Source organism: Carassius gibelio, chromosome B17 (assembly GCF_023724105.1).
Source record: "Carassius gibelio isolate Cgi1373 ecotype wild population from Czech Republic chromosome B17, carGib1.2-hapl.c, whole genome shotgun sequence".
NCBI lineage: Eukaryota > Metazoa > Chordata > Actinopteri > Cypriniformes > Cyprinidae > Carassius > Carassius gibelio.
The window spans coordinates 20116139-20141168 of record NC_068412.1 but is presented as its reverse complement, the minus strand read 5'-3'; the positions used below and the strand labels follow the sequence as shown (position 1 = coordinate 20141168).

Below are 25030 nucleotides of genomic sequence, written 5' to 3'. Positions count from 1 at the left end.
TCTTCTATCGCGTGAAATAAAGAACCGGTTTGAAGCTGTTCTTACCGGGCGGACTCGTGAGTCACGGAGGGATAAGCCGGCCAATCAAAGAACGAGTCTGTTACTTTTGGTTTTTAGGTTTTTATATCGCGTCCAAGAAAAACTATATATATATATATATATATATATATATATATATATATATATATATATATATATAAAATACAAGAAAAAATTAATACATATCCTGTGCTTAAAGTGAAGTCAGCTCCTTATCATTGTCTCTGTAAGTCTAATAAAATTACCAAATGAATGCCTATGTAATACGTTTGCAATAAGCAATAATGTAAGCAATAAGCAATAATAGCAATAATAATTAGTTTGTCTCAAGTCATGCATCTCAAGTAATATGCAAATGAAAAAAAAAATTTAAGGAAACCCTTAGGAGTTTTACATCACAATAGGCTTTCCCCTCTGTGTTACTATAATTCACTTATTTGGAGGCATAAAAATAAATGTATTTGATGCCAGAGCTGAAGATGTTAAAGAACATGCTTTAGATTCTGCAACAGAGCAAACCTCGCAGACTTCTTCCCACCCTTGTACATCTCTCGTCTCAGTCTGGGTGGTCGGCTGAACTTTTGTGCTCGGTGAGTGCATGAGGGTCAGACGGCTTGGGCTCTAAGCCCACAGAGATCCTGTTCCTGCCCCGTGCTTGTACCGGTTCCCACACACACATAAAACAAGAGGTTCGGTCTTCCCCACCCTGACTCTGTAATCCTCTCTGACATGAAAAGAGAGTGAATAAAAAGAAAGACAGAAAGAACAGAACAGTTAATTGCATTTGCCTCATATCACCTTTTTGGACACGTCTCTTATGCAGCCCGCAGGGATCTGGGAAACCAACGGGATACTTCTGGAACAAACATACCCTTGACTCTAGATTACATTTGGATTAAAAAAGTCTGCTTAATAAGAAAACATAGAGCTTGACATGATGGACAGATCAAGTTCATCAAGAGTTTAAACACCCACTCAGGCTTTATTATACTTTTTACAATAACAGTCATCCAATAAATAATAAGTATGCATATTAAACAGTGAATAAAGACAGTTTTATGTTTTTACATTTTAAATATTGCTGCTGTTTGATTTTCTAACACTGCTGCACACTCTTGGCGATCTCTCAAAACTTCACAAGTAGCCACTTCAGATGCTTTTCCAAGTCTTGAAGTAGTTCCCATGCATGCTGGGCACATGTTGGTTGTTTTCCTTCACTCTAGTTCATGTTTTTTCATTTTCATTAAAAAGTTGGTTCTGTAAATAATAGGTTTCATTTCTTTCTCAATGTTGATGTTCAATTTGAGTGAGAGAAGATTGTCTTAGCAAAAATAGCTTATGGTTAAATGTAGTTTGCTTGGATTTGCTGTAATGTTAAGTAATCACCATACTTGTTAAGAGTTTTTCTTGGAAAAAAAAGTTGAATCCCATGTCAGAGGAAGTGTAATGAGAGCAGTCCATCAGATCTGTACTGCGGAACTACAGGAAATCTGGAAAACAAAAGCTGTGAGTGCGACATGATCTCCATGTTTACTATGAGATTTTGCTTCCTCTTTCAGGAATGCTTACTCAACTCGACTAGCATTGCAGGAGAACACAGACCTCGAGTGACCTCTGTGATATCCTGACACTCCCTTCCCTTTCCCTCTCGTTCTCCATTATTGACTTGCTTACACATATGGTATCTCCTGATTTGACAGTCTTCTTTTGCCACTCCATTCTTAAACAGGTCAGCAGCAAATCAAGCTTAAGTCAGCGTAGGGAACAGTAAGAGAAGACATGCCTTCTCCAAAGACTGACGCAGGGAAGTCAAATCTTACTCAACACATATACAGAGCATCATATCAGTGTAACTTAACTAAACTAGCAAGTCAAAATTTAGATCAGGACAAGTATCTTTTAAATTATTATTATTTAAATAACACATTATATTATTTTATAAATATTAATAACATTTGACACTTTCTCGATGATTGCTAATAGAAATTATTAAATTTTCTTATTTAAATTATGTAATAAATTATTAATTAAATCTTTTTTAAACTTTTAAACTAAATTATTATTATTATTATTAAATTTGATTAAAAGTATATTATGTTTGATTTTGTCATTTTAATTTATTACATTATATAATTATTTATTATAATTATCATTGTATTTTGAGATGTTCATCCTGATTGTTAACAGAAGTATTATTCCTATTATCTTATTTTTGTTACTTTAAGTATGCTAAATTGTATCAATTTAATTATTATGCAATTGTGTATTATAATTATTTTTTTTGACATGTTATTTTCTCCATAATTGTTACCAGATTTATAATGAATAATAAAATATCAATATTATTACTAATAATTATTATTTCATTATGAATACAAATATCTTTATATTACTATTATATTAATTATATTGGTATTATTGTACAGTTAAGTAATTTCTGTTTTATAGATCTACCAAAAGAAGTTGTAAATTGTTACAAGCACCCCTGGCAGTTGGCAGGTCACATGGGTACATCTATGTTAGCTTTTTCAGAAACCCAAACGCACACTGAACTGTGTGACTTATACTATTCTTCGAATCTGACCATGAAGTTAGAACTTGAGGGTCGGTTTCACCCCCTTGACCACCCGAGCCTGACAGAACCGGTCTGAACCAGGTGAGAGTGGCCATTGCCAGAGAGAAAGCAGCACAGGACAGCTTAGGCTGAAATACTTGTGCAGGGATTACCACACAGCTACAGGACTCGATGAGTGTGTGTGTGTGTATGTGTGAGAGAGAGAGAGATAGAGAGAGAGAGAGAGAGAAAAAAAAAGCACTTGCCAAGACATAATAATGGTTTTTGCTAATTAGACTGGAAAACTGTGATGGGGGGTTGATGTACAGTACCAGACAGATGTGTAATGTTAACTGACACCTCAAGAGGGCTGATGTTATGAAGGCTTGTATGTCTGCATGCGTCAATGGAAGGTAAGATGTCAAACGTAAACAGCTTTAGCCAAGATGTAATTAAAAAATGAAAGTTTTTTTTTTTTTTACAGGTTACCATTCACACACCTCCGTAGTTCTGTTAAGAGATAACAGAGGTAAAACGTTACATAATCCTACTCACAAATAACTCATACTGACACAATGGCACGTGCATGTGCTCTGTTATATGAATTAAGACATCTTGGTAATGATTGAAACCTGAAAGACATATTTTTAACTTCACATCCTGAGAAATATGTCATATTTTTTTTTATTTCATTTAAAAGCCAAGGGAGCACATGAATAGTCATGCACGGTAGTTTAAAAATTGGGAAATTAGATTTTCTTGTACCATCTAGCTTAATGATTTACTGAAACAAATAAATATTACCAAGAACACTGAAGAAAATGATACTTAATTTCTTTAAGGTAAGTGGTTGCACACAATTTATTTTAGCTAAATCTTTTTTTATTGAGTCAACTATATGGTTTACTACATTTATTTTAATGTAGCTAAAATAAATTGATTGCAACCACTTAACTTTTTGTAGTAAATTCAATTAATCGTTTTCTTTCAGGGAACCCATAATATGCAACATTATTAACATGATATCCTGAATTGGAAAAATCTGTGTTAATGTCTCTTGAACCTTGGTTGTACGGTCATTTCAGGCAAAACATTAGCTATATCTAATAATGTATCTTTGTTGTAGCTGTATTTAAAAGCCTGCGTCAGTTAATACGGTTCATGTTTTTTGAGGATGTGGGCATGCTATAAAAACTGCTATTTATTTTCCTACACTAACTGCACTGGTATCTCTCAAATTTTAACTTTAAATAAACCCATCACATTTTTTTTTTTTAATCACTACAAATCAAATAGATGTAATGTATTCCTTTGCAGAAAGAGACCTGGCAACAATTATTTTTTTTTTTTTATTAAAAAAAAGAAAAGAAAAAAGTAGCAGGGAATGTGACCTGTCAAAAAAAAAAAAAAAAAAATTGGTTAAATCCTTTAAAAAAAATTATGTGTGTAATATATATATATATATATATATATATATATATATATATATATATATATATATATATATATATATATATATATATATATATATATAAAATTATTATTTCACAGTCTCTTTAACAACCCTTAAAATATTCAGTGAGGAAAACACACACAGCATTATAAGCTGAACACATTTCAGGTAAGAATAATAATAATAAAAAAAAAAAACTCACACACAAGGTTATTTTGTACAAGCATTTAATCATGTTGAGTTAATTGTTCAACAGTACCTTGTTTTGTTGCATCAACATGTCAGTTCATGTTTATTTGTTATATGACACTGGCATTAAGCAAAATTCCCCATCTGAATAAGCATTCAGAGCACTCACTTTACAGCGAGGGCTCTGAGAGAGGTTGAGCTGCTGATCAGAAACCAGTGCTGACTTTGTTTTCGTAGTGGGTCATGTTTGGATTCTAGCAGGGAGAGACTGGTCCCCGAACAGCAGTTGTGGGAAACCTCTATGGCTGTGCAGACACACACAAACACCCGCACACGCAAACACTATAATCCCACTATAATACACACACAGAGAGGCAACAAGTGCAGTTTCAGTACATTTCAGTCCATCGTCTTCACCATCTACATGCTTCCAACGAGCCACACGCACACACGTCAGTTTTATAAACAAAAACCGGCTAAAACGAACAGAAAGGCAATAAAACAATGAAAAAAGTTTTACTGCCACCCCCACGACAAACGTGCTGGGATTTCTTTTCAACTTCTATGAAGATGCACTCAAAGATTTATCCAACTGAGTGTTGAGCTGTTTATTAAATGGAAATTTTCAATTACATTTAACAGTCAGTCTGTTAAAACAAATAAGACTAAATGTGGGCAGGGAAAAAAAATCCACACCTCAAAAAAAAAAAAAAAAAAAAAAGCAGGCATACGCAGCTGACAACCCTCTTGAACAATCTTTCTATCCTTTCCTCAACCAGCTTCATCACTTTACAGAAGAAAAAAAAAAACAGTAAAAATAACTAAATTTAACGGCATGGGGCTGGTTATGGATCTGTCTGTAGGCCATGCATCTACACCTCCTCCCTTTCCACATTCCCGGTCCCTTCGCTCCCCAGATCAACGGTCCTCTAATTCCATATCCGCTCCAATCCCTTCCAACCTTTGCCCAGTGGAGGATCACCAAGTTGTTGTCATTGTAGTAGTAGTGTAGCCTAGCTTGAAGCAGCCTAGCTTAAGGTAGAGCACTGTGCATGCATTAAGGCTGAGAGGGGGGATTCTGTGATGACACAGAGTGGGAGGAGCCAGACTGCACCATCGGCTGTGAGGGTGGTGGTGGTGGAGGAGGGTGCTGTGCTCCAGAGTGTGTGTTTGGGGATGGAGGCGGCGTTGGACGCTTAAACTTATCTGGGCTGGTGCTTCTCCTTGGGGATGGCCTCTGTATGACAGGAGGAAATACAAAACAAGCTCATGATGAGATATACTGTACAACAAGGGGGTCAGCAAGTTTTTAATACTTTTAATTCAGCAAGGACACCAAAGTGACAGAAAATACACTTTTAAAGTTATACATCTATCTGAAACGAATGGTGTTCTTTTGAACATTCTATTTATCAAATAAATCTTGAAATAAAATATCACTTTCTACAAAATTTGTATTATTGTTGCTGAAATCAGGTTTGCTGCTCTTTTTTTTTTTTTGTAACAAAGCATATCAGAAAGATATTCAAAGAATCATGAGACCCTGAAGACTGGAGTCATGGCCGCAAAACATTCAGCTTTACCAAAGAAATAAATTACATAAAAAAAATATTACATCTAGCCTAGGTGAGCACAAGAGATTTCTTTAAAAAACATAAAAAAAAAAAAATTATAATATTTGAAACTGACCCCAAACCTGGAAGTGTAATTTATAACATCCTCTGCTAAATTGCCTACTAGTATGTGGTTTTGATTTCATCAGTAATGTATGAAGACTGTAGAGAACATGTCAACAGGAAAACTAAGCCAAAACCCAGACATTTAAGCAATTTTTAAATCCCAAATACAACACGTCTGGTGAAAAAAGATTCAACAATTCAACAGTTGTACTTTCTGACTGATCGCGCTTTGCTAAACAAAACTATGCTAAAATTTCCATTGTCATTGATATCATCTCCCCTAGTTTATTTGACACACGCATGTGTTTATATGTGCAAAATGAAGTGTGAAAGTGCAAATGTGACCCCTTTAAGTGTGTTGGAAGAGTCTGGCTCTGCTGTCACTCCTGGTTTATCAAAACAAGCTGACTTTTTCCAAGGCACCGCGGGACATGAAAGTGAGCCGGCCACTCTTTGCTAAAACAAACAGATCACTGTTGCTATAGCCAACAGCTCCCCAACAGGAAAATATAATCCACAACGTTCAAATGGGTATTAGGAAACCAAAAAGAGGCAAAAATAATAAGTGTCATGAATTAGTGACTTATCCAAACCTGTCATTGAATATTATTCTTTGAAAGCCTTAAGTGGTCACTCGTGTGAAGTTGTGTACTATCTAATCAAATCAGCTCATCTGCCATAGCAGGCCATATCTGTCATAAAATACATGGAACTGAGGTCAAGTGACTGGATTTGCTAATACTTTTAATAATTTTTGGTTATATAGATCGCTATGCAATGATGCAAGGGTGAGGTTATGTAATGTGCTAACGTAGTCAGTCACTTCATCAAAAGTCTCTGCTGGTAAATCGAGGGGTCATATTTGTGCAACAAGACATAAACATGAGGCTGGACTAATCGTTGCTGCAACATAGCTAGAGTTACTTAGCTGGCCTTCACTCAACTGGACAATATCCAGAGGGTGTTACGGAACATACAAAAGCTGAAATTGAGAACTGTTGAAAATGATTACCTCATTGCTGTACATTTATAGCTAACTTATTTATCTGCTAGCTAACATTAACCTGATAAAGTGACACACTAAATCCATGCTGCAGTCGCCATTTATCTTAAATGGAATTAAATGGCTTGAAACAGAAATATACACTACCACTCAAAGTCTGGGGTCAAATATTTCAACTTTTATTCAGCAAATAATAGACTGTAAATAGACTTTTGATGCTTTAAAAAGATTTGTAAAAAAAAAAAAAAAAACTTTAAATGACCATTCTTAAAAGGGGGGTGAAATGCTATTTCATGCATACTGAGTTTTTTACACTGTTAAAGAGTTGGATTCCCATGCTAAACATGGACAAAGTTTCAAAAATTAAGTTGTACGTTTGTTCCGGTTTGTCACAAGTTTCGGAAAGTTTTTTTGAGTATGGCTCTGTGTGACATTAGATGGAGCGGAATTTCCTTATATGGGTCCTAAGGGCACTTCTGCCGGAAGAGCGCGCGCTCCCGTAGAGCAGAGCACAGCAGAGACATTCACTGATCAGAGCGAGAGCGAATTGTGATGTTGTCATCAAACTGCACTTTCCACATGTACAGCTTAAAAAAAAAAAAGACGACATAAAGTGGAACTTAGTCATTTTCCAAAACCGCTAAGCAAATATATACAGTTTCAATGCATACTAGGGCTGTGCAAAAAATCGAATGCGATTTTCATGCACCTCTCATCAGTAAAGATGCTCCTGTAATTAGAAGTATATCTCCAGCATGTGCGTTTAGATCAGGGTTGCCAGGTTTTCACAACAAATCCTGCCCAGTTGCTTCTTAAAACTAGTCCAAAACTAGCCCAATCGCGTTTCCGGGAGGTTCCCCGATAAAAATTGCTTCCCGGGGTTAAAATATACATTTTTGGGAAGGGTTTCCTTGGTAAAATTAGCATTTCAGGGGCTAAATATCACTTTATTGGTATTGGGTTGCTTCAAACCGCGGACATGAAAAACAACCGCAGACTTGGCAACACTGGTTCAGGTGGAGCGGCAGTTACTACACAGAGCCGTAGTCTACCGACAACTAACACAAAATCGCTTTCAAAATCGACAAAGAATCGCCTGCGATTTTAACATCGATTTTGTGTAGATTGTCAGTGAATTACGGCTCGGTGTAGTAAATGCCAACCAGTGTTGCTAAGTCTGTGGTGGTTGTTTTTCATGTCCGCGGGTCACAGCGACCCCAATACAAATAACTTGATATTTAGCCCCTAAAATGCGAATTTTACCAATGCAACCCTGCTAAAAAACTTATATTTTAACCCCGGGAAGCAATGTTTTATCGGGGAACCTTCTGGGCTAGTTTTAAGAAGCAAATGGGCAGGATTTGTTGTGAAAACCTGGCAACCCTGATCTGAACACATGTGCTGGAAATTTTAATTACACGAGCGTCTTTACTGAGGAGATGTACATGAAAATCGCATTCGATTTATTGCACAGCCCTAACATAGAGACGTCGTTGTTGATGCTGCTCTTGTTAAATTTCAGCCTCTGGATCTGATTCTGGATCATAAATATACGCTGATTCTGACTGTTAGCCATGGTTTGTTTAGGATGATGTTTCTTTCCTCACGGTAATGTCACAGCTTCCAAACGCTCTCAATGCAAAAGCCTACTCGCCCTCGTGATTCTTTAGCTCCGCCAACACGTCACGCCTCCAGCCGGTCGTGTTTTTCCGGGAAAAATCGGTACAGACTATCTTTCTCTTATAAAAATAATAAAACTAAAGACTTTTTGGAGTTATGAAGGATGCAGTACTACTCTATAGGTACTCAAGATTAACAGGATATTGAGTGAAAACGAGCATTTCACCCCCCCCCCCCCTTTAAAGAATAAAAAACAATGTGTCCAAGTTTCCCCCCAAATATTAAGCAGCACAGCGGTTTTCAACATTGATAAGAAATCTTTAAATTCAGGAAGTAGACCTTTCATTCGGAAATCATTAGCTACAGTGCCACTTCAACTACTCTACAGCAGCCATGAATGACAGGAAATGAGATGAAAGACTGTCCAGGTCTTGTTTGAGCAGGCATGAACCTGGTCCTGACACACATAAAGTCATTTTTAAACCACTCTCCTTTACTTTCCTAACCATTACTGCCATTTGACTCTTTTCTTACCTAATACTGAGTGAGAGGAATAAATGTTTTTACAAATCAACAGTCAATCTTTAATCTCACCCAAGAGAGTGACAAGATTAAGAAATAATTAACCATGTCAGTTCATCAGCATACTTTTTTGTTTGTTTAAATAACATTCCTTGGGAAAAGTGAAATTTTAAGTGTGAAACTTGTGCAACATGTTTTTAATAACTACATTTAAAAATGTTGGCCATCCTCACCTGTATGCACAAAAACATGATGGATGTGTCTATTGAGCGAGTTTATCTTATCTGGGTTTCTGCATTATAATATAATCTTTATTATACAGTGAAAGACATGGCACCTTTGTGTTTGTTTTGGGTGGAGTAAGTGCACTATCTCTCCATCTAACAGGTCAGAATACACCGCAAGGTACACAGAAAGTCAGGATGCAGCTTTTGGGCTTAATCTTATTTGAATGGCTGAGGATTCAAAGTACTGGTCTATATTAACTTAGACACACAATGGGGATGAGGAAGAGTGTTCTGAGGTCGAGCGTCACCACGTGACTCACACATGAGTCATCAAATGTGCTGTTTTCAATTCATCTATTACATTGGATCTTAACTGAAAACAAGCGGCCCATGACACACACTGCTTCCTGCATGAACACATCTTGCTCAACATGAAGGTGAGCTTGAGCAGAGAGTATGTTTCTATATATATATATATATGCTGGCTGTGTGTGTAGGCACCTGTACAGCGTGTGAGGGTCCTGGGTGGATGTGTAGCCCGGGAGATGTGTAGTGGGGGAGTGGTGCTCGGCTCAGCGTGGCCGGAGGGGTGAAACCAACTGTGTGACTAGCGTACGACAAACCTGGAATGAAAAAAAAAAAAGCATCTGCTAATTACTTTTATTGAAGTCCTTTATGCTGTTTATTTTGTGAGATGCCAATATTTCTAAAACAATGACAGTATGCAGAACAAATAGATTACTCCTCAGAGATCATGAGAAAATGTAGAATAATTGGTCTCAGCACAGAAAACTAATGAAAGAACTATATATATATATATATATATATATATATATATATATATATATATATATATATATATATATCAGCTTCCCTCAGCAATACAATAGAAAATGTGACTTTCACACCATCAGATGTGCGGTGTTATTAATTTCATCATGCATATCTAAAAGGTCATTAATTGTTTTTTTTTGTTTTTTTAAAGCATGCATTTTTAACATGATGCAACCCATTAATGCTGTTAATAAAAACCAGCAATAAACAAAATGTTTAATTTTTTTCCTGATTTAAGCACTCCTTATCAATATTAATCTTTGAACTTCATAAACATTTGAATTGCATAACTTGATATACTGGTTTACAAGATTATTTTAGTTTATTACCTAGCTTATCTATTTTGTGTTTATCAAACCCTACACCTAATGCGAATTTAAAAACCATAAAACATCTACATCATCAATCTAGAAGATTTATGTTTGTAGACCTCAAAGGTTAGCCCTTATAGATCAGTTTAATCTCAGAATGGCCTAATATACCTTCACATCACTGTACAGTACAGCCTGCATAATAATTAACACCCCATAAAAACACATTTGTCTAGTCATCAGCCTATAAATTGAACCAAAGACTGTGTCCCGAAAGCCTGTGTTGAGTGTTAAAATGGATGTGAACCAAAGACAAACCACATCAAATTTGTGTCCAGTAGTTATTATAGCCATTACGTTTTTGAAATGTTAAACATGCTCACCTTTTTATTAAAAATAGAATAAAAACATTTGCTAAATGTTTTAAAAAAGTGAAATTGTTACAATTTAAATTAGCTGTTAAAGACAGTTGCTGCAGTAAAAGAGTGAGAAATCTTCAAAGCAAACTGCGTGGGCACATACCAGGGGAGATGGGGCGGCTGGATGAGGGAGAGGGGGTGTAGGGGATTGGGCTGGACACCGTACGAGCTCTCAGTCCCTGAGCAGACATCTCATTAAAATATCTAGAGAGACAGAAAGATAGTGAGAGATGAGAAAACAATCTGGCAATGCATGTTTCCATTATAATTGTTGCTATAACCAGGGTTTAAAATGAACCAGGTCTGTCCTACAATGCTCATGTTAAGACCAGTAAGTCTGGTTATTTTCAAGGTTTATTATATGTAAATAAGGTCACAGTTAAGACATCTTTTGTATTTGTGTGTAATTAATGCACCTCTCATCGTCCATCTCAAGGCTGCTCTCACTCTCTGACAGCTGTCTACACAGTGCCTCCCTTCTCTCCATTTCTCTCTGGAGTTTCCTCTGAAGACGAATGTTCTCTTCCCTCATCTGTCTTTCCTCCTCAATATACTGAGCCCGCTTCTCTGTGTCTGGAGGGAGAGAAACATGATAGAAAGCATACATTGAAAATGTTACATAAACATATAAACTACAATTTAAACCTGTAAATAAACAATGTTTCAGGATAAAAAAAATAAAAAAAATAATGAAATACAAGATGCCCTTTGAAGTGATCAATTTGAAACTTGAAAATACTAAGACGTGTGTTAATTCATGCTTATTCAGTTAAACCTTCTCAATTGTTTTGCTGATATTTATATTGAATAAAAAAATAAACTATTCAAATAAACAATGCACAAGGATTTTTTTACGGTTCCAAGTCTACTATATAGTTTTAATAAATAATAATAATAATATATATATATATATATATATATATATATATATATATATATATATATATATATATATATATATATATATATATGCGCACTGCTGTGTTAATCCCTGATTGAAGATTTAATGAGAGTGATACCATGAGCTAGAATCAAGCTGTGGTTGTCTTACTCTAATGTAAATGGAGATGTCTCCCTCTAGTGGCCATGACAATTAAAGTATTCAAGTTAAGAATACAACTAATGCTATACTGTCCTACAAACTATGAAAATACTGGCTGTATTGTACTACACATATCTCCAATACAAAATAAAACCTACTTTGGTACAATGTACTACTAATTGCGAAGTACTAGTCCTAATCTGGAATTGTATATACAGTAGTTTATGGATACCATACGCAACTGTTAATTTAAAACAAAGGTTGTATTCCAATTTGCAAAACAGTTTGTTGTAGTATGACGGCAAAAGAGGGTGTGCAGGAGTGCATGTGTGCGTAATGATACAAGGACTCACGATGTAGCTCAGTAGTGCGAAGGCTGCGTTTGAGCCTCTCCACTTCACTCTTGAGGTAGCGGATGTGCCGCATCATGTTCTCCGGAGAGTCAATCTCCATGGAAACTTCACGTGGAGAGGGCGGGGCTGACACTGGCTGGTCAAGCTTCTCCTGCAGAATCCTGCCAATCAGAATTAAGAGAAAACTAATGACCTGGTCAAGTGTTTGTGGACATGTACAAAGATTTATAGAAGACATAAAACACATTAAGACAGACCAGATCACAAGAGACATTACCTTTTCTCTGCCTCGAGTTTGTCCATGCGCTTCCAAAGCCGGTTGACTAATGCCTCCTGCTCTTGTTCTAGAGTGTTTTCCAGATCTATCTTCTCACGTCGGAGCTGCATACATTTTGTGCAATTAATAAAACAAGTCCATGGTTTTAAAATAACGCATACTGGCAGATCCCCAAAACAAACAAAAAACCAGGTACTTGGAGATGCCAACTGCTTTGAACATTTTGTGCAATAGATTGTGGGAATTCAATAATGAGAGGTTTAGAAGCGATCCTGTTCTACAGGAATGTTTAAAGAAGGTACCTGCTCTAGAGTGAGCTGTTTGGTGATGGTGTCGTTCTCCAGTTTTTTGATCTTCTTCATCAGTTTATTGACCTGGAATTCCTGCTCTTGCTCCAAATGCTGCTCCAACTCTGCCTTTTCATGCTGAAGCTGAAAAGAAAGCAAGCACATAAGAGAGTAAGTAAAAGTAAAACAGATGCAACATACCCAAATTTAAACACGATGGGCAGCCCAAATGAGCTGGGATTCAAAGTGACGTTTTGGTTACACATTTTTATCCTGGTGATCTTATAAATGATAACACCATAATTAATTCTTCATGGTAACCATTTTGAATGCTCTTGCTTATTTGCATTGTTGCATTACCATAGCAAAATATCTAAACCAGATGAATTTGCAACCGTGTTCAAAATTCACTAGAATCACAGAAAAACAAATGTTTGCAAGCCATACTATATTATATATGTATATATGACAATGATATATATACACAAGCGATGAGTGTAAAAGCATAAGAGATAATTCTAACAACAGGTCTAAAACACTAACATACTGGGCCAGACTTTAATTGTTGAGCTTTGCATTTTAGCACCACTGTTCAAAAGTTAGGGGCCAGTAATTTAAAACATTTTTTGTAAAGAAATTAATACTAAATAATATTAACACTAAGAACACAATTTATCAAGCAGTAATGGCACTGACAAAGTTACTAATATTTTCTATTTCAAATTAGCCTAAATGCTGCTCCTTAGAACCTTTTATTCATCAAAGAATCATTAAAGAATTACTGACATTCCACAACAGCACAGTTTTCAAATATGACAAAAATAAATGTTTCTTGAGCAGCATATTAGAATGATTTCTGAAGCATCATGTGACACTGTAGATTGAAGTAATGATGCTGAAAATTCAGCTTTGCCATTTTAAAAAATGATTATGGAAATTACTATATTTTACTTAATAAGCAAACACCTTCTTTCAAAATCATTACAAAATCCTACCGAACCCAAACTTTTGAACAGTAAGTGGACATATACAGTCGGCATGACTCATTAGTATGCACACTAATCTCTCTTGCTACTCCTCCACACAATACAGCACACCTACTAAACACACGCAGCATAATGTCATCTGGTCTCAGCAGAAGAGTCAGATTCAGGAATGAGCCAAAACAATCTTTCATACAATTTAATCAATTTAACGTTTTTTTGCTTAACTCCAGTGGCAATCCAAATTCATTATTATATAAGAAAGCTGTTGAACAATAAATTTATAATGACATATGCACTGTACATCAATGTGAAAGTTACCCTAAATGATGATTCTAAGGGCAGGCGATCACATTTCCTACCCCTGACCTCAAACACCACTGATGGCATCTTTCCTTCTAGAGTTTCTCACCTGCATGAGCTTCCTGGACAAGTCATTGGTAAGGAACTCTTCTTCTTTCTCATAGTTGACGGCGAGTGTCTCTTTCTCCTTTTGGAGAGCCTGAATCTTCTTAAATAAAGTGTTGGAGATGAACTCCTCTTCTTGTTCTGCACGCGCTTGCTGTAGAAAAATAAACAACAAACGCTGGCATATAAAAAAAAGGCAATTATTCTTGGAGATTTTAACACTTAATCTTCAAACATGATTTTGAGAATACCATATTTTAGATCACAAATACCAATTAGAAAGAAACTATGGGCAATTATGACCTAATTATTTTCAATGGGAATATAAAACCTATTATGCAATCTAAAAAAAAAAACATTTAAAATCCACCAGAAGTACTCAAACGCATGTCAACATCCTGCATTAGTTGCATTTTACCCAGTAAATAAACTGCACAACCAATAAGCATAACACTGCCATTATCAATTTCCATCTTTAAAGATTGTCATAAATGCAAATGCACTGGATATCAGTGTCAGTGTTTCTCCACTGACACTTGAGTGTTGGCTCTTGGTCTAAATGCAGATGGTCAGAGTGAAGGGCTGATTCACATACAGGATGTTGACGCATTAGAGCCAAATATTCAGAGTGCCAACTTCCCACCCTGACACAGGCCTCAAACATAAACTACTGAAGACAAACCCATTCGCGTAACGCAAAGTATCAGACGTGCAAAAACAAGTTCTGCGTTAAAAACCACGAGTATGACTAAGCATGTGGTTGTGGTATATTAGTAAACCCCTTATGTGGTCAGCTCACACACACAAACACCAGCGGAATGCTACGGAACACAAAAATAAGGTCAAGATAATAAACATATATATAAAAAAAAAACATTCGTTATACCAGTCCATACTGAAATGTAAACTCTCTTAACGCAGCTGGCCTGTGATATACATTAGAACTAATGCCATTGTTATTGGCTTAGCTGTTATCACAGTTAGCTCGAATGCTAACAAGCTAAATACCCTTGAGAGCTTCTTTTTGCCCACCAAACAGGTTAATTCTGCACCCCGATGTGGTTTGTAATGTTCCTCAGACGTCTTTGCTTGCCGTGACGGTGTTGTCAGGTGTGCCGCGGGGATTAAAGCGGTAATAAAAACACGGGCTGACTCACGATGGTGACGCTAGCTTTGCGCAGGTCGCGGTTCTCCTCCTGCAGCGCTTTGCACTTCAGCTTGAATGTCTCCAGCTCGATCTTCAGCACTTTGTTCTCCTGCTGCAGCGAGGCGAGCCGGTTTGTCAGCTCCTCCAGGCGCGACTGCGAGATCACGAGGGCTTTGGCGGCGGCGCTCGTTGTGGTCGTGGTGGTGTTGGATGCGGCCGCCGAGGTGCAGGAGGACTGCGGGGTGGCGGAGCTGCTGCTGCTGCCCGCGCCGTCCGTGTCGCTCTCGCTCGCGCTGTCCGCCATGGTGTCCCGCGCTCGATACCTAGGGCTCGCGACGGTCCTCGAGTGGAGTGGACGTGGATTTCAGGGTCTGGGGACTAAGAGGGATGGAGCAAGTGTGGCTAGGCTGGAGAGGGAGGGAATACTCCGAGAAATGACTGGGCGTGCTGAAAGTGCAGGCGAACGGGGAGGGTGGCGCCGTCATGTGGTGGAGAGGACAGTGCGTTTGGGATTTTTTTTTATCCATCCAAGTGACTCGAATCTTTTGAATACATAAGGATTTGTTCAAAAGGGTTAGATGATTCGTTCAGCTGATGACAAGTCTTGTTTGTTTTATATCGGGGGTCACCAGGCTCGGTCCTGGAGTGCCAGTGACCTGCAGTTTTAGCTCAAACCTTTATTAAACTGCTGAACCAGCTTATCAACTTCCAGGCGGGTTTGTTTTAGACAACTCTGCAGGACACTAGCCCTCCAGAATCATGTCTGGTGACCCCTGTTATAGGTGAATGTTTGAATAATTCACTCAACCAATTCATGCCCCCTTTTTTAAACTAAGAGACTCTATAAAGATTGTTACATTTTTTTCTGCGTGTATTACAACAAATTTCAAGCAGTTTTCTCAATGGATCGTCATGAGGTAGAAATCACACCCAACATAACTAAACCAATTAACTGAAGATTTCAACATTGTCCATCAGTTCTTAATCATTTTAAATATGTGTGATGATTGCATGTTCAGGTAATGTTTTTATCCGTATGCTTCATTTGATTTATAGACCATCCACATACAACATATATAGTAATGTTTGTATTATACAGTTACCCTGAAAAATATTCTGACATTTAAGCTGACACAAATGTACAAATGTCATTGCTCAATATAGCAAAATATTAAACCAAGTACATTTATGTAAAAAAATAAAACAAGCACACTCGTAGTGCAAAACTTTTAACATACATTCATTTGTTAGATATTGAATGATAAAACAATAGCTATACCCGTCAAAATTAATATAGTATTTGGACAGTCAACATGGGCCCAGTTTATGGGATAAACCATATCTGTTGTCTAGTTTATTTTTTCTAGATATTTTGTTATCAAATGCAATGAAGTGAAATTTGTAAACGTCCAAATACAATTTGGAGACATGTTCTGCACTGTGACACCTTTCCTAATGACACACAGGAAAAAAGAAACAATATATATATATATATATAATGTCTTCAATAAACTCAGTGTGCAAGGTAACTCTTAGAGACAGAGATATTATATTTCTATATAGTGCAATAAAAAGGTGTGACCATTATCACTTGTAATGTGTTTCATACATAGCCAAAGCATGTCACAGATAAATCATGGCTGGTTGCTCAGCAGGTTTTCATGGTTCTTTTTTTCGGTAATGTTATAATAAGCAATGTTTGTAAAGAACATAGCATCTATTTGAGGCACTGCAAGAGAAATGCAAAACCTTTTTCACAAATTTCCAAAAACAGTGAGCAGCTTAATTCATTCTACAAAGGAAGCATATACTGTATGTAGTCCATTAAAAGAGAAATTAAATAATTAGGGCATTTTCTCAATGCTAAGACTAGGAATCCAGCAATAAACATAGTTGTTATAGTGCTACATAAATAGTGTAAAATATCTCGCCAGCCAAATTCAAATTTGATTATAAATAATTATATTTCATGACACCTTATAGTATTATATAATACACTGAAATGATGTTATGCATCTGAAAAAAGAACATATTATAAACACACTGAAATAACTGTGAATAAAATATAATAGGTTTGCAAAATCAATGCATTTATTTTATTTTTAAATCAGATTTTTGTAAGACATTTACAACATTATGGTGGCATCATAGCTGCTAGTTTCTAAAAGAGAAGACCTCCAATAACCAAAGTGCTATTATAGTTGCATTTAAATGGCTTCACTCATTGTAAGAATTGTACATCAAAAATTTTGCTCAGGTGAAAACATATTATATTAAACAAAATCAACTGACTGGACCATGTCAGGCCCCTCCCAAAGTTTGATTGACATGTAACAGGGAAGCAGAACCACACCCCATCACAACCTAGTTTCCTAGGTCTTTCAGATCTCATTGCCATAGCAAAATTCAGCACACTAAAGGATTTTTCACGCCATACTGTACACACCACAAGCTAAAAAGACTATTGGAGGAAAACCAACCAAACAAACAAACAGAAATTAATTGCTAAAGAAAAATTCTATATTATCAAAACCGATGCAGAACACTGCAACACATTGACTCTAAAATATATCACACAATTCCGAAAGTGGAAACGATTTCTTGTAATACTTAAAATTATAATGACCATCCAGTGTGTCATTTGTAATACATAAGCTATTAAATCTACAAGTAATAAAGGTCTAAAGACATCCCGTATGAGTTACGTGTGACTCCAGATGAAAATGTTAAATGTTCACTTAACCTAAAACAAAATGCCAGAATTTTCTTTTAAAACCTCAGCGATCAAAAAGAAAGAAAAAATGAAGACATTCTTATGATGAATACAGACCTCTACATTGTACAGCCAATACACATGATACAGTGATAGTTGAACAGAGATGCTGATTTACTAGCATATACATTCTGAACACATCTTACTTGGAGCGCTCAGGCTAACATTGGCAGACAATGTCTTCCATATGAAAGATAACAGACACTACACTGAACTTCTAAGGAAGCATTCTGGTTAGAGCTTGTCACACTTAACCATTTCTACACGTTGGATGTTTGTAGGGTGACATTTTGGAATATAAAACTTGAGACATGTTAAGAGTTGTATGTGTACACAAGAAAAAGTATTTTCTTATTTGTCTCTCTAAATACAGTGTTTTGCAAACTTAGAAAAAAGGTTCTTAAAATAAGGTGAACTGCATGCATCAAAATATTAGTCCTCTGTATGACTTCTTCACAGAATTTGATAAATTCCCATTTTGGGAATCGTTGAAATTCGCAGAGGATTTTAAGGAAACGTCCCCTGAAAACCGAACCAACTTTTCTCATATACAAACATACCTGCTATAGTAATCAATTATACAAGAGCATGTGAAGTTTCACTGTCTTTAAAATCTTGAAAGCACTTGTAAAGTCTATGTTTGCGGTGCTCTCGCTAAACCTAACTACTAAATTTTATCTTATTTTTTTACATATTGTGATTTATGTACAGAAAAGTCAACCACATCGTTTATTTTAGTTTTATAAATTCAGAAAAATTAAAACACAGGGATCCTCCTCCTGACGTCATGGGTCCACGGTAACGTGTAAGGCGAATGTAAGGTGTGGTTCAACAGCATCTATTGTTTTTTTCCCCCCTAAAACACGAAAAAGAGCTTTTGTGCCATCTTTGGTCATAGGGAAATTTGTGTGAGTATACGGTTTGGAGTTTAAGGGGTCTTTTGAATATACCCCTCGCATTTATTCATCTGATATTCATGGCACACAAAACAGTTTCTGAATTCCTGATGATCCGGGTCAGCGCAGGTATTAACCATCAAGAAGAATGAAGTGTAATCTCATAGGTTCCCCAGAAAGAGTACGTAGAATTACATAGGACCCAACACAGAGAGGAAGTAGAATTCACCGGGACCCATTTCAGGAAATAGAATTCATCGAGACCCCCTTGGAACAGGAAGTGTGTCAGCAGTGTGATGCATGCTCATGCGCAAGCAGATAGGTCAAAGTCTCTTTGAAGACCATGCGTTTCAGAGTGGAAGCTGTAGATGTCTTTCCAGGCCAAATATCTCTTTTCAGCTCTTGTGGCCCTGCCGCTCAGGAAACAGATCGAAAATATACCTGCAAACCTTGAGAGACACAAAACAGACCATATAAGAAAGTAATCGTAAAAATGTGGGTGTCGTATGTTCACCAAGGCTGCATTATTTGATTAATACTTCAGTAATATTGTGAAATACTGTTACAATTAAAAATAACTGTTCTCTATAGTAATGCATTTTTTAAAATGTAATTTATTCCTGTGATGGCAAAGCTGAATTTTCAACATCATTACTCCAGTCTTCAGTGTCACAAGATCCTTCAGAAATCAATCTAATATCATTCTTTGATGAGACAGAAAGTTAGTTTAGCATTAGAATAGCATTTATTTGAAATAATAAAATAAAACCTTCCGTAAAATTTGTGACCTTCGAATAATGCACAGAGAATAATTATTAATATAAATAATAACAATAATAAACAGAAAGCTATTTGAAGTGCTGTACCTGTCTAGTCATGAAGCCACATTTATGAATAATGTTTTCTTTCTGAACGCTTTTCTTCCTTCTTCCTCACCTTGGAAACTTCTCCCTGTTTACACATAAAGAGAAAGAACAATCTGATTTACAGATACTTTTCTTTTCTTTTTTTTAGAATCAACACATCACCCTGAAAATAGCCAGACACATCATTGTATGACAGCCTGTTAATAACCAGTGACAGGAAGTTAATATTCAACAGTTCAAGTAGTTCAGTACAGTTTCATGTTATTGGTTGCTGTAGGGGAGGCACAGAAGCTGGAAGGAAGACAAAAAAAGATAAAAGGGGAGGAAAAAAAGAGAAGACAAGTTGAAGGTTAGAGGAAAGACAGCTGAAGAATTATATACGTTAGCCTCTGTATGAACAGAAAAGATAACTATGTGATACGTAATGTCTTACTAAATATTATTTTTATTTATAAATCATTTAAGAATTTTAATAAACTCAGAAATTCACAACAACAACATTAGGTAGTTCTGGTCTCCAGTCTGTGCGGATACAATGAGGATTTCAGGTATCCAAAACTGTACTACTGTCTACAACAGTATTGTTTGATAATAGGATATACTACAGTTCAAAGGTTTTGGGTTAGTACATTTTTTAAAGAAAATAAATAGTTTTATTTGGTAAGAATTAATTACTCTTAATAACTCTTTTGAACTTTGTTTTAATCAAAACATCCTAAAAACAAAGTAGAACAGTTTCCACAACCATATTAAGCAGCATAACTGTTTTCAACATTGATTGCCATCAGAAATAAATTAGATTTTATAATATATTAAAATAGAAAACAGTTATTCAAAATTATAATATTTAAAAATATTACTGCGTTACTGATCAAATAAATGCAGGCTTGGAAAGAGATGTCTTTCAAAAACATAAAAAAAAATTGTACTTACCCCAAACATTTGAACAGTATTTTAAATATTTAATTTCAATATTTCTAAAAAATCATGGGAGAGGGATGTTCTTATTGTAGTGAGCATTTGATTGGCCAAACATTGGATCCATTTTCCAATATATAATCGAATATAAGTTTAAGAAAAGAGGAAAAACTCCACACAGACTGTGCAAACCTCAGCATGTGTAGCGAGATGGCTTTGGATATCAGGTACCAGGGGGACCTGGCTCTTCCCCATGGTGGCATGGTCTCCCGGTGACCCCATGCCACACCCCAAGCCCTGGTTTTCAGGAGTGGGAGTGTCCACACGGCAAATCACCTTTCGAATGACCTGTAGATGGGTATCGAAGGTCAAAGGTCACCATGAATGCTTGTCATGGGAACTTAAAGAGATGTTAGGAAAGACTGGGAAGAATCAGTTAAGGTAGTGGAGGACTGAGCTGCAAGAAAATGTGTTATGTTCAATCTTTGTCTCTAAATCAGCTCTAAAATGGCAAAGCTACAAAACTACAAGCAACCTAATTAAGTAAAATATGTTGGAAAATCAGAAAGAGAAAAAAAAGAGTAAGAGAAAGAGAAAACAAAGGAAACAATGGAGTTACTTTTCTGGTGATGATGTTTCCATCTTCATCAATAAACTGTTGCTCTGAAACTGTCTCGCCAGGAATGTTGCGTGCCTCCTCTCCCTAAAGCAAGACAGCACTTAGTTCAATATGCAAACACAACAGATCCAGGACGCCTTGAATGGCAGCACACCACACCTACAAGCGCATTTCCACACACCCAGATCAGTCATGTGAACCTGCAAGCAAAGCTGGAACTTTAATTATGAGCCAACATGCCTTTATACCCATCATCACCACCACCTTCAGAAATCACACAAACATTAGTAGTGACACACTCCTCTATGTGCACGTGTATCTATCACACAAGCAATGCATAATAACCCCAAACCAAGCACCTGTAAGCACAAGAAACTGGAAACAGTACACAGCAACAAGTGACGTAAAAACTGTGTTACTTATTGAATGATTTAGATTCAGTTCACCAGCAACACCAAAATCAGATTCGGACCAAAATTGGATCTTAACCTGACCACCCTGCAGTTTAGCAGGCAGATACCTTGAGAATGAGACGTCTACGAAACACTTTGGTGGTGATGGTACGCTCTTCGTCCAGGCCGGTCTCTGATGATAACCGCTGCTAATGGATGCATTTGAAATACTTCTTAAAATGTGTTTGATTTCAGTTCTCTCATTTAATAAGTGTAAATGGTCATCAGTGTTTTCTTCCTCTGGGGTAAGTAAACTGTGTAAGGATGCAAATGATTTCACTGAAAAAGCTAAGAGTGTCATGTTATGATTTTAAACTGGAAGTAGCAGCATTATCTAATCAGTTATTTTATGCTGGTATTCTAGTGATTATCTCACCTGGACTTTGTGCTCAGCGATCAGAGCTCCTTCTTGCTTGCCCACACCTGCCTTCACACCATTGGCTGATTCCTGAGACGCTGAGCTGCGGGGCATAGTATCGGAGTGTTCGCCATTTTGTCGAGGTTTTCCTGAATCCACTCTTGATGATGATGTCATGGAGTCACTGGAGTTCTCTTGACTGCAAGAGGTTGAAATGTAACCATTTATCTAGTTAGGAACAAGTATACTGAAATGATGCTAGGTAAGAATGTATTAAAAACAAAACCATGCATTCTAGCAAACCTGTATAATGTTGCCTTTATTAATATAAGATAGTGTAGAGTAGACAGGAAGTGAAGTGGGAGAGAGCAGTGGGTGGGATTGGGAAAGGTCCTCGAACTTGGGACACCCGCAACGCAATGGTGTTATAAGAGACTTCTAACATTAAAAACACTTACTGACCCCAAAATTTGGACAACGGTGTATACAAAATTCTAAAGTATGCTGGCGCTGACTTTTATGCTGACTGGAATTAATTTGATCAAAAATACTGTAAAACACAGCAATATTGTGAAATGTGATTCAGTGTCACATGATCCTTTAGAAAACATTCTTATATGCAAAACTGGTGCTCAAGAAACTATTATTATTTTCAATGTTGAAAACAGCTGTGCTGCTTAATAATTTAAGAAAAAATGTGATTCACATATAAAAAAAATTCAGAGATAAATTATAAATAATTAATTAATAATTAAATGTCCAAATTTTAATTAATATTAACTATTAGTGTTGTCATGGTACCAAAATGTCAGTATTCGGTACCGATGCCAGTGAAAATCCACGGTTCTCGGTACCAATTTCGGTACCAAAGCAAAAAACAAAAATATGCTAATAAAAAAAAAACCTGTACTTTTTATAACTAAAAATAAAACCAATGCCATTCTTTATACTTATTTACAAATGTGTTTAAAGTTTTTCTACAAGTAATATAATTATGAAAAACAGTAAACAAGTTTCAACCAAATTTAATTTGTCTTTTAATTAATGAAATTTAAACATTTAATTTTTTTGTAAATAAAGGGGATTTGTAACAGTAGTAGCAGTATCACATACATTCTACTAAATCATAGTAATATTTCTAGCACAATGCCTTTATGTAAAAAGAAACCTGGTACCGTGACATTTTATTTTTTTTAGTACCGACTTGGTACCGAAGTACTGGGTCTTTTGTCACTATTAACTATGTATACTAATATTAACTAACATACTGTAATAATTGTAACTATGTACAGTACCTGTTTTCCTGTCGGTCCATGTAGTCTGACCCGTGACTCCGCCCTGAAGCGGGTGGCTCTATGTTCGACGTCTCAGTGAGCCAGCCTGTGGAGAGCAAGCACAACTCAGACTCAATTTGTTCAACACCTCTCGCTACCTCTCTCACTTTCTCCTTAGTCATCTCCTCATTCACTTCCCTCTCCCTCTCTCTGCCGTGGCCTCCTGACACCTCTGGTCGCTCCTGTGTTTTCTCGACTTCCTCCTCCTCCTCCTCTTCCTCCTCCTCTCCTCCTGAGCCAGACTCCCTCAGGACCTCTGCCCAGGGTCGCAAAGGGCACTCATCATGATCTTTGACCTCTTTCAGAATCACTCTCTCCTGTCCCCTCATGTTAACGTTTGGTTCTTTTAACGGTGATGGTAGTAATGATGATGAGGGACCCTCTTCTTTTTCCTTGTGTGTTAGGTTTGTCTGTTCCACCGGAGGAGATGTTTTCTGTTGGGAGTGAAAAGACTTATTCTCCTCATTTTCTTCTTTCAGTTCCTTTTGTAGAGACCACTGGTTCCCCTGTATAAGGTGGTCCTGTTCGATCCTGATTGTGGGTGGGTCTGTTTTTGGGACAGACTGGAGTGATACAGAGCAAACAGAGGGGTTTCGAGGAAGTTCTTCTTGGTCTAGGGGAGAATGCTCAGGGGTAAGGTGTGAGTCTGGTTCACATGTGATAGCTGAGAGTTGTGTTGTGAGTTTGGGGTTGTCTGAAGGGAGCAGAGAATCAGGGGAGAGTATGTGTGTGTGTATTTCGGCAGTTGTTTCAGAGAGTGTGTGATGCTGGTTTACAGGTTTGGACAGGGGCAGGTCGCAGGGTCTGGTTGGGGTGATTCTGACAGACTCGTCCTCATTGTACCGCTCTAGTCCCCAGGAGGGGCAATATGGGGGAGGGTCAAGTGGCAGATCTAAGATGGGTTCGATGCCATCAGACATAAAGGGGCAGATAGGGGGTGTGGCGGGGGTGGGGTTGGTAGTTGACTGCAGTTGAGCCAGGATGTTTTGGAAACCTGGGTGAGATGATACACACACAAATGGATGGACATGACAGGACACAATTACAATCACACACAAACAAGCACACACATAAACATGCATAAAGGAACAGTTTACCCCAAAATGTAAGTTCTGTCATAAAAGTTTACTCACCCTCAAGTAGTTTCAAACCTGTATTTCGTTAGTGTATTATTTGTTTAGTTATTTGAAATAACATGAGGATGAGTAAATGCCAATTTAATTTCTGGGTAAACAATTTTTTTTAAACACAGACGCAGACAATCACTTAATCCCACCCTTAAGAACAGAAGCACAGTATTTGACAGTATTTCCCAGAGATTCAGCAGACATACAGAGCAACAAACACACAGTTAATACACAATGACAATGGGACAGATTCAGATTTACAAAAACAGAGAGATTGTGATAGCATGTACAATACATATGAAAAGTTTGGGGTCAGTATGACTTTTTCAAAAGAAATGAA

General features: G+C 36.8%; 2 protein-coding genes across 8 annotated transcripts in view; both read right to left on the bottom strand.

Annotated features, from left to right (window-relative positions):
• Window positions 1-4256: 4256 nt before the first annotated feature.
• Window positions 4257-15833, bottom strand: ccdc6a (coiled-coil domain containing 6a). The gene is made up of 9 exons (XM_052581017.1): window positions 15358-15833; window positions 14205-14354; window positions 12825-12953; window positions 12523-12626; window positions 12246-12406; window positions 11267-11423; window positions 10954-11054; window positions 9788-9909; window positions 4257-5472 (listed from the first exon to the last, which is right to left on the bottom strand). The coding sequence occupies exons 1-9, from the start codon at window positions 15649-15651 to the stop codon at window positions 5293-5295; spliced, it is 1398 nt and encodes a 465-aa protein (XP_052436977.1). The 5' UTR covers window positions 15652-15833; the 3' UTR covers window positions 4257-5292.
• Window positions 15834-17416: 1583 nt separating this feature from the next.
• Window positions 17417-25030, bottom strand: part of ank3a (ankyrin 3a) — an 80087-nt gene continuing 72473 nt past the window's right edge. For 4 of the 7 annotated variants that reach the window (XM_052580242.1, XM_052580246.1, XM_052580243.1 and 1 more), the window contains 7 exons: window positions 23525-23609; window positions 22248-22428; window positions 21940-22020; window positions 21420-21503; window positions 20993-21148; window positions 19883-19967; window positions 17417-19465 (listed from right to left, as the gene is read on the bottom strand). In XM_052580242.1, coding sequence (XP_052436202.1) covers window positions 19905-19967; window positions 20993-21148; window positions 21420-21503; window positions 21940-22020; window positions 22248-22428; window positions 23525-23609 — 650 coding nt within the window. In that variant the 3' untranslated portion in view covers window positions 17417-19465; window positions 19883-19904. Of the gene's footprint in view, window positions 19466-19882; window positions 19968-20992; window positions 21149-21419; window positions 21504-21939; window positions 22021-22247; window positions 22429-23524; window positions 24558-25030 lie in introns of all 7 variants that reach the window. The other 3 variants (XM_052580244.1, XM_052580245.1, XM_052580241.1) reach the window with 2 other exon arrangements.

Bases quoted from the DNA above. Each gene is read 5' to 3' on its own strand.
- ccdc6a (XM_052581017.1), bottom strand. From the start codon at position 15,651: ATGGCGGACAGCGCGAGCGAGAGCGACACGGACGGCGCGGGCAGCAGC. The intron at 12,954-14,204 runs GTGAGAAACTCT...CTTTCTTTTCAG, and splicing joins TGTCCAGGAAGCTCATGCAG to CTTCAGCATGAAAAGGCAGA. The intron at 12,627-12,824 runs GTACCTTCTTTA...AAATGTATGCAG, and splicing joins AACAGCTCACTCTAGAGCAG to CTCCGACGTGAGAAGATAGA.